The sequence below is a fragment of the Lineus longissimus genome, chromosome 7, assembly GCF_910592395.1.
Source record: "Lineus longissimus chromosome 7, tnLinLong1.2, whole genome shotgun sequence".
Taxonomy (NCBI): Eukaryota; Metazoa; Nemertea; class Pilidiophora; order Heteronemertea; family Lineidae; genus Lineus; species Lineus longissimus.
Genome location: NC_088314.1, coordinates 2,216,358 through 2,227,317, shown reverse-complemented (window position 1 = coordinate 2,227,317; position 10,960 = coordinate 2,216,358). Strand labels below are relative to the sequence as shown.

Sequence of the window (10,960 nt, the reverse complement as noted above, 5' to 3'; positions counted from 1 at the left end):
TCAAATTTAATGTTTATTTACATCCTGTTGAAAACGTCTAGAACAATGTCTGAGGTATATAACGATCCATCAATATACAATGTACAAAATTCCTATATACAATATTTTACACTTAATTACAAAATGTAATATAGAATGTATCAGCTAATTTCAATACAAAAACCCCATAGAATTGACTTCATTAGTGTGTGATTTAATAATTGCTCAGGGGAGAGGTAATTGATTTATTCAGGAAGAAAAAACGGGAGTCCAGGAGCATAAAGGACTTTGAATTTTTTTAATGAAAGGCTCTCACGAAGAACTGCTTCATACATTTGAAATGTATGTTTATTGGAAAACATGTAGATGTATTTGAAGCAGCAATATCTTAGGCCGTGAAACCTTTTTCAACAACTGCAGCACTTGAACCAGACTCCCATGTCAGAGTGATTTTCCAACCGATCAACTGACAAATTTTGTAAGAAAAAATTCCCAACTTGTGATCACGATCAACAGGTGAGTTTGTTCAGGAGACGACAAAAACACAGCAAAATCGGATAATCGCCGGTATAGACATATCAAATACAAAATCGAGAGGTAAAATGACATACACAAGTACATGTACAAAACAAGGGTGGGACAAGTTGAGTTGTTATTTGCAGTAAATCGTATTATAAAGATATGCATGAGAATCTTCCTTTTGGTGTGTAGAAGAAAGGCACTTTCACTGCTAAAACGTATTTTGGCCTGTAAATGGTACAAAATATAGGTAAGGTGGTACAATTATAACCAAGTACAATCACAGCCTCTGTGTGCACTGATGTGTACTGGCAGCTGTCTTCTACACTGTTGCGGCTATTATTGTACCACTTTACTTTACACCTCATAGCAAGAATACTAGTCTGTGATTACTAGTTCATTAGTCTGTTTGGGAAACATGTCTTAGAATATTGTGTTTGATCGTTCTTTTAGTTAATAGTACTCGGGTATAAAATGAGTATACGCGTTTAAAATAGCATCGGTGGAATACACGTAGAGGACAGATCGTTGTTATTGCTTAGAATCTTACTCTACCAATTTCACCCCAAAATGCACCAGTAACGTTAAGTATTGGAACAGCCACATGATAACACCGCGACTGGGAATAAAACGGCACCAAAGACAAGGCACGACATTTGAGCACATTACAAAACTTTTCGGAAGACATCAACATTAAAAACTTCTGTAGAAACAACATGGATAACAAACAATCTTAAAATCAGGCTCCGAAGGCAAGGAAAATTTGCGAAAATTACTTCTATTCAATAAAATTCATGTACAACATATTCTTTGACAACCCTTAAAATCAAAAATTTTCGAATTGATATTAAGATTTGACCCGATGTCAAAATATCACTTGAAGTACAGGTAAAGGGCGAGGCCAAAAAGATATCTCTCACTTGTCCTCAAAATCAATTAATCAATCAGATATTAAGCCATTGACCCTGCATTATGAAATACTTAATATGTCAAGACATTAGGTTAATTGCCACTCTGTTGTTTTGCAACTATTTGAAAAGGTTGGTGCTCAAAAGTTCCAACGTCATTGAGATGATCTGCCAAGATGTCATGTCATAACGGACTCCTGACTCAAGAAGATTAGATAAGTTTGAAAGCCACTCGACTTGCTTGTCCAGGTGACTGATAAGAACACATGATAAGATAACATGTTTTTTTCACTTTCATCTAGATTGAGTTCGTTGCCTTGAAGCCAAATACAAAATGATCAAAAAGTCTATTCGAGACTAAATTAGTTTCTAATAGACCCCATACACAAATTACATAGTCACATTCACTGGCACAACTGTTCACTTGCTCTCCTCAACTTAACACAAATCTCCAGTACAATTATCATTGTTCCTGCATATGTTTTTCTTGTCCAGTTTCAGCTGGGCAAACATTATAAGTGATTGTCATCCATGGACAGGCACAGAATCTCACTATGCAGTTTCAATACCCTTTAAAAATCTCAAGTTAAAATACGTCATGTTTTTGATATTTTTCTATGAGATCTTATTTTTTGAGTAAAATAAGTAATGGACCGCTGTCGGTTGCCAGAATCGTTAAAATTCAGTTTAAACCCTTTAAACTTTGTGAACAGTTCCTTTAGAAAACAACCTCCTTGATGAGAAAATGACTGAATTTGACCCATTGTGTTTTAGTTCACTTTGCCTCTTATATCTCAATATAATTGGTCATGTGAGTACGCAAAAACATAGTTGTTTACTCCATCAGGAGTGTACTTTAGTTCTTTGATGTTTTCAGATGAATAGCATAAGTGCCAAATGAAGACTAAGCCAGCGTACATTGATGGTGATGAGAATGACCAAGGTCCGAGAGGAGCGCCCCCTTTGATGTTTGTCTTACTAAAAAATGTATCAACGAAAAAACAGACGAGATCAGACCGGAAACTGGAAAGTTCAAGTTCACATTTTATATCTACCTTCCTCACCATGGCAACCCGCCAAAGGGCAAACGAAACTCAGAAATGCACATCATATTGTCGAAGCTGAATCATCGATAAGTCTACCTGTTGATCATTCCTATATCCTCGATAAGTACCCGACATAGTGAGTTTCAAAACAGCGCAAATGGCCGCAGGGGATACTGGATAAATATAAAACCATTGATTGATTTCGGTACAAGGTACCAATTTACTGATGATAGATTTCACAGAAAAACTGTCAATAGGTATAGGTATTTGCTATTGAACAATGCCTGAATAGGTAGATGGATGTATTAGTTTACATTGCGAATATAGAACTGCGTAGAAAGTTTGAATGTAAATATTTGTTCAAGTAGGTTACTGGTAATAGTTATTGCAAGTTCGAATCTCTCTTCTGATTATAGGCCTACTACATGTATCACTATATGTGTCTTTGTCATGGATCAGGATTTCACAACTACCATGATTTAAAAGTTAAAAGCCACAGCTATTAACATGTATGTGGCAATGACAGGACCAACATGGCTATGTCTGTAGATTTAGGTCAGCATGTACATCAGCCTTTCATACACACCGTCTCTATCAATCTCAACTGGTTCCACTTTGGAAGTGGGCCAAAGTCTGAATACAATGGGGACATTTCAATGCATTTTCATCAGACCATGAGGACAAGATGAATAAGCATTTCCTGTTTTGATGGCATGGGCATGACTATGCATAAGATATAACAAGAACAAGGTCACTCAGGTCAGGCCAAAAACCATTGAAATCCTTGTTTTTTCTTTCTTTTTCTTTCTGGAGCCTCAGGTTTGGTAGGACGCCATTGTAATTTCAAAGGATCTCTTCACTTATCATATCATCAGCAGTTAAATCACTTTTTTTGTTCACCTGTTGGTCCCTGTATGAGGTATTGAAAAGCCCACCTATTCACAAGTCAGACTATTTGAATAGCGCATTCAGTCAAGAGAACTTGTATGGGCTATTTTTACTTCGGAACAATTGGACTTCTTCAGACTGATTTACTCTGCTTTATTTGCAATGGCTTGTTTTGTTAGAGCGTTGAGTTTTAATGTATGGAAAACGTGAGCCTTGCATAACAAAACGAGTGGCCCTTAGTCTAGGCCTTACAACGATAATACATGTACAAGGTCTTTTGCAATAGTGAACTATCAGTGAATCACAGAGGGAAAATAATATGACCAAGTTCATGATAATCACATAGGCCTGTCATCATTACAGCAAGTTTACTCAAACTGTTGAGCAATTTTGCTCGTTATTTTGAAAGTGATACTGCCAAGTAGGCCGAAGTAGACTGTTAAAAAGATGCAGAGTAATTTCAACTAAATTAAAAATAGTCTTAATTTAAACCTCTGCATCAGGTCTACATTAGACTTGACTTGTATGTATATGTGCAAGTGGTTATGAATGAAGTTGGAACACTTCATGTTATTTCCCCCTGATGATTACTTCCAGAGCCATTCGCTTTCAAAACAGGAAATGAATCCAAATCTATTTTCAGCCTCTTGTGTATACAGTCAGGCCATTAGGCGGAGAGAAAGCAGGTATCCCACTCACTGTGTCCTGTGTACACTATGAAGGCCTATACATTGCTGTGTAGTGCTGATTTTCTGAGGGTTCAATAGTTCCCTCCCCATCAATTAAGCCTTCACAACCCAAGGTGAGAGGGCCATTGCCAATCCTCTCAGGACCCAAATGAACCCGTTGCCTTTTTAAAAGGCCTACTGCAGCCTTCGTAAAACTCTAGGGTTAAGGAAAACCTTGTTAGCACACCTAAAGTCGGCTTAACACGACTTATGTTTAGCTGGGCAATCCTACCAGTAAAACTAGAACAGATTACATAACATATAAATTTCCCTAAGAAAATGGCTGGGTCAAGTGTTGACCAAGACTCACAATAAGTAAACCTGGCGTGATTGTTCGAAGGAGCACACGTGTCATTTCATTCATAACGGCAAGGTTGGTCTAGCTTTACTACTAGCCAGTCTTTTTATTATCAAAATAGTATTAGGTTCAATTCTTATTTCTCAAATTTACATAATAATTGTATAGCTGCGGGGTTAAATATAGGTTGGGATTGACTCCTGTTTGCCACCAGCCTACTGGACCTTCCCACTCCCTTTATGACCATGCTGTAAACTACTACAAAACTAAGGGAGCATATCCTTGGGATTGGCACTTATCATCCCACGGAGGATTGGGATCGGCCCTTCGTTATTGCGCACTCATAAATTACTTCTGAAGGCCTTACATCCTCTGGGCAAGTAGGCCTATCGGCTGGCTGATTTCCGATATAATTGTGGTGGAAAGAAATAATGAAATGTACATGTAAATCATGGGAGAGCAGAAGTATAGAACAGTGATTCACCTTAGTCTTTATATGACATTGATCTAGATGTTAAATAACTTTTTCACAAAAAACACATTTCAAGGTTAGATAGCGAACTTTTAGTTAATTTAAGATTATTGTCGTTATCCCTTCTTGATCGTCAGTGGTTACCAAAATTGCTCTTGGTCTCAGTATTAAGGAATTAAAATTGATAAAACGTCCTTTTTTAAGTCATGGAATAAAATTTAAGAAATCATCTTCGCCACAAGCATGAGTAGGGCCTACTCGTACTGGTACCAATAGACAACTTGACATGACACCAAATTACCTAAATGTCAGTTCTCTGACAACTAGCCTAATTCTATCAATGGAAAATTGAAATAAATATTTACACAACCTGTCCATCTTGACAGCTTAAAAAATCAACAAATGATACTTCTATCCAAAATAGTCTCTTCAGCATAAAAAGTATAAATTCTGTACAATACCAGTTCAGAGAACATGTGGATGGCTAGTATAATATTGTTCTCTCAGATGACATTTCAACCAGTCAAGAATACACTGACTTTGTTCTCTCAGATGACATTTCAACCAGTCAAGAATACACTGACTGTTATATGGTAGTTGCTTCCTTTCAGAATAATCACGGAAGACAAAAAGGAAGATGTTTCCAAATGGATTTTTGTTATAATTGTCCATACTTCCTAACCTCTTATTATCCACCTGATCTCTGAACTAGCTTAAGACATGACTGACCTACAGTCCACTTGTTACTCATCTGTACAATATCACTATTTCTTGCACTTTCAAGAAACTACAAACACAACAGCTTGAAGGCTTCCAGCCACTGTTGTACGACATCACATCTTTTTTGTTGTGTTATCAAAATCTACAACTTGAAATCCCACCAAAATTGCTTTATTTAGATCTGTCACCAATATTGACGAAGGCGTAAGGACGGTAATCTAAAAAGGTAAGACAAAGTACTTTCTGCAAATGTCAATGAAGTGCGCTCACCAGACATACCAAATATGTGCAGACACCTTGCTATCGTTGCCATGGATTTCGCTATAATGCGGCGTCAGGTAGCACAGCAACTCACGCTCTTCGCTACTGATGTTACCATAGCAATTGCCGAGAAAAGCTTGCAAGTCTGTCACCACTGTTTACAGGGACGACGACATCACCAGATATAAAGTGTCTCTTTCTGAAAAATACATGTATGTGACGTACGTGTATTGTTTAAGCAACAAGAGCAGCTCGTCACGAGTGTGTTGCCTTCGTTATTCTCTAATTGTAATGATTTCTTACTTCATGCCTTTTGGGATTCTATACTAGCAAAAACATTTTTATAACAAAATACTTTGAGCCTCGAAGAATACAACAATGATTTGCTATTTCTTGAAAGTGCAAATTGTCTTGTTATCTTCTAACATATCGTTTCCTTTACTTCGTCAAAGATATTTACATTTTGGCACACTTGTTGCAGCTCGATTTCATTCCGATTTGAAGTTTGTTCACAGCCGGAAAATAGTCTCTTTCCACAACCGGGTGACAAGTTGTCAACTCTGAATGAAATCAAGAGTACAGTCAATGAATCACTACTGTATCCACCTCTTTGTGTTAAAATCTCTCATGAGACTGAAAAGTAATACTGCTCAAAAATAACTTTTGGAGGCAGATACAAATACAGTAGTGATATAAGTAACTTTCTTTCCTATTTACAGTACACACCTGATCTTTTCGACCCAAGCTAAAATTTAGCACCATTCTTTAAGACATTCTTATGGAAGACCTGGATTGTAATGTTACATATCTCACTTCACCTAAATCAACTCTGGCCAAAACTGTACTGAACTTTTAAAACTATGAACATGAATCATCTTTTCTCATGTTAGTGGTACAAAAATAGAACTCTGAAGTGTTTGAACAAAAGCACTCTAATTTTCGAGTGTAAAAAGCACTCTAATTTTCGAGTGTGCAACCAGAAATGTACTGAATGGCCACCACCCTGAACAACTTTTGAAGCAATGGAATTGTGGAATACAAAGTTTTCGGCCAGAGCACTATTTAGGATAAGTGAACACCACCCAAGAAGTCCAAAACCTTTTAATATTTCTGAGATTGTGGTTTCTTTCTGCACTGCCAGTAAACTGTTGCCTGGTCTGTTCGACAGTTTCTTCAGAAACATACTTGGTCCCATATTTCCCTGAATTTATTCCAAGCTCCCACCGAAAGTTTCTTCGAGATTACATTAAAATCTCTCAACTATTAAACATCAAAATTTTGATTGAGACAACAGCATACTGGCAGGACATGTCATATAATCCACTATAGTAGCACATCTTTTTCATATACCGATATAAGGAACACAAATTTGGGGCAACAACACCCAAGATTTTATAACAAGTTCACAATCCTTAAATTTTAAATTCAGCGTAAACATGCTTTTGATCAACTTGAAAAGTTTTCAATGAAGTTGTTACTGTTTTTGAGATCAACAACAGCCAGAAATTTTCAAGTCCTTGCCGTTTCACCTCACGAATCATTTTACGAGGCAAAACCGAAATGTTTGTGTTCGTTGCTCCCTTGCATAATGCAATTCCTGAGAGAAAACTATCATGAAAGACTCTGAAAAGCACATCACAGCGTCCTAAAGATACCATTATTGTAATGCTGCCTAAGATTAATTGTAGGGCGCTGAAATGCCTCTAACAAATCTCGATATTCGATGTTAACGAAAATGGCAGACGTTCCCCTGAACAACAGCTGCAGCAGATGATAGAATTGAAGAAATTTTCTCATTTTATGAAAGATAATGCGGTGATTGACCTTTCGTAGGCGTGATGAAAAATGTTCTTCCGGGGCATCTACCGGTATCGCAATCCGACGGAGATTGAAGCATTTTTTCGAAGTCCAGTAGTTGTCCCATAAAGTTGAAATTGGGCGAAATATTCGGCTTGCACTTTTTCACAAAGTCGTAGGCGTCATTGAGGGACATGTTGCGCTTCTGCATGAGATAGGCGACTGTTACTGTCACAGATCGGCTGATTCCGGCAAGACAGTGGACAAGCACACCACACTTCTTCTGGCGAGCTTCATCTGAAAGATGGAGAGCAATATTTGTCAAAAGCCGTCGGCAAACATGAAGCATCTAAGCGCTGAATACATCGTCAACCATACTAGAGTAAGAAGTCATCCTGTCAGATCACAATTACCTTCACAAGTTAACAATACCATACATTATTTTTCAAATTGCAACCTCCTTGGTGTTCGTGTACTGCATAAAATACTTTTGCTAACACATGGATTGTGACACATGACCAGATGACTTCTCCTTAGACATAAAAAGAATACTGACATCAACAACTGTCTACCTGGTGAACTTCACCTTGCCAGTTGTTCCAGTAGTTGGGAGAAGAGGGTTACACCAATTACCACAGCTATATGAATGCATACAGGCAGAGGTAGGTTTACAAACAATCATGTGACCTACATTCAGGATACAGCCAGCCTTGGATATATCATTACTGTGAATTTAGCAAGCTTTACCTGTTTTGAAAATGTATGCAGCTGGCCGGAAAAGCTTTTCATCAAGGAAATAAATCTTAGTTGTATCTGTATTGCTTCTGCTCAAGTGAGACAGAATGTTAGTTCTATCTTGTTGGGCAGACTACCAAACTACTCACCGATGAATTGGATGGCAGATGGGAAGAATTTCGAGAGATTCTGAGACCAGTGATCTTTGATGGGGATCTGCATGTACTTGAAGTCATCATCCTGCTCAAATACATTCGGCACTTGTGACGTAACATTCAAAATGCACTTTATTCCTAACTTTTTCAAAACGTCCTTGTTTGCTGAACTCTTAGCGTTTCCTAGGAAAAGATATGGAATGACTTCGATGGGACACAAGTCCGTTATGATTGGCGTACTACTTGGAGGGCTGTGACTTTCTGAATCGGACAGATTTAAGTTACTGAGTTCCATGATGGTGTCGTGTAATGACTTTTCAGTATCTCCGTCAGCCATGCAGTATTCCGGGAATTGTTCATGAAAGTTTGAAAATCCACCTACAAGTAGAGAAAAGGTAAAATTGATGAATGATTTGAAAATCAATTCCTTTTGAAACAGAAGGAGAGAAAGGATGAAGTATTATACTGAAATGAAGACCCAGACAACAGCAAAGGATCAGCAATTTGTATCGAAAAATAAAGAATTCTACCTACAACAAGAGGGCCAAGAGCTGGACGCTGTGCGGATACATTGGATATATGATTTCAATTAAGAAATGTCGACTCAAATCTTAGAAATATGAATCGAAAACTAAATATAGCTACTTAGTGCACTCGTATACTCATATCAAGTTCGTTATCAGTTTTGATAGTGAAGATTGTTGAAGAGGTTTTGAATAGGAAATTACACAATGAACTTATTTTTTGATGGGTCACCTCGAGATAAGTACGCTCATTCAAGCACTTCAGAAGATGGCGTGATTTTTGTAGCAGTAACAATCTGGGTCACACTATTATTTATTCCTAATTTTATATTCAGGTTTTTTCCGTCCAAATGAATTTGCATTTCAAGCGTTTTGAAACGATTTCAAATTTTGAAATGAAGACTACTTTCATCAACAACAATCCCAAATAAATCAAATCTATTCATGAATTCTTCAGTTGCCCGTGTTTGGGAATGGTTGCTAGGCATCTGCAGCAGCAACCGACCTCACTTCCTGTCCTCACATCAACTACCGCATGAAAACAAGCAATTTTGATTAAATACCAGTAGTTGTTGTCAGGATGAAACAAGGAAGGGCCGGAAACAGGAGTCCAAATTCACTCATAAGAACAACAGGCCTTCCTGTCTTCCATTTCAAGTTACAATAGGGGAGTTAGGAGAACAATAGCCACTTCCGCCATTCCTGTAGTCTCAATAACACAGTTAAGAATGTAATGATAGTCTTTCTCACGATTATGGAAACCTTGGGAAATGCCTAAGGGCACCTGCAGGGTCCATTCATAAATTTAAGTCTGAATGGATGGCAATTTCAGGAGACATCAAATTTTACACAGAAGATTTCTGCAACGGTATAATGTCAAAGTTTGACATTTGTTGGTAGTACTGCCGAGTAACGAAAGTAAAAAACTATTTTAACCCCTTCCTCCCCAAATACTTAAATCAATCAATGGTCATCCACATACATGTACTGTACTGTAAACATGCAAAAAATGCTGACTGCTGCTGCCTGGTATTTATGCTGAAAAACCTGAAATATTACATAATAATGTGCGGATTGTAGTTTTTATGAAACTGAATTTTAAATAGATAGCACTCGACCCAAAAATAATATTGGCAAAAGAAAATTTGAACATATTACAACAGGGACCTAATATAAAGGGAAATAGACCACAGATTAAGAACACTAATAGATACTATGTATACTGGTATTACGTAACGTAAATCGGAGGAACACGTGGGGGTAGTGAAGGGAGGGTGGAAAATTTCGATTTTACTCACCTTGAAGACAGCATGCGTGGCACCCATCATCTTGCAATCTTTTCATTAGAAGATTCACAACACTTGTCGAGTTTTCGCTGTAGTCAGCTGTGCTGTTGTCGTACAAAACAATCGTGCGCGACTTGGCGTATTTTGTGAAGCGCTCCTTCGCCTCGTTGCACTGAATCAGGCATTGAACGCGGAGGTTGCCCTTTTGGAGCCTCCTGAACATCAGACTCGACGCAGGGACGGCGATGTTTATAGCACCTTGGACGTGAAGATTCGAGTATTCCTCTTGTGAGCGGCAGTCTAATAGCAGAGGCTTGGATCCAGATGATAATTCCTCGCAAAGAAATCCGGGGGAGACAACCGAATCGGCCTTGAATGGACTCTCCATGCTCGGCATGTTGAAAGGTTCGAAATCGAGGGTGGGAAAGGAGCCGAGGCGCTGAAGCCCGAAGGTTGGATCACTTTTGAGCGAAGAAAATCGGACACTTTATCCCTTTTATTCCACTTTAAAACATTTTCAGTTACTTGAATATGATTGTCAGTGGATCCTCAAAAAGGTTTTTATCCGCAAAAGAGTCGAGTTGTTGGAGAAAACTGTTATTTACTCGACTTAGTCCTTTGGCAGATCTCCTCTCAGCTATGGC

At 38.1% G+C, this 10,960-nt stretch overlaps 1 protein-coding gene across 1 annotated transcript; it reads right to left on the bottom strand.

Annotated features, from left to right (window-relative positions):
- LOC135491725 (dual specificity protein phosphatase 7-like) lies at nt 1–10,960 on the bottom strand. Its single transcript, XM_064777787.1, has 3 exons — nt 10,329–10,960; nt 8,501–8,884; nt 1–7,913 (listed from the first exon to the last, which is right to left on the bottom strand). Exons 1-3 carry the CDS (start codon nt 10,711–10,713, stop codon nt 7,618–7,620), a joined length of 1,065 nt encoding a protein of 354 aa, XP_064633857.1. The 5' UTR covers nt 10,714–10,960; the 3' UTR covers nt 1–7,617.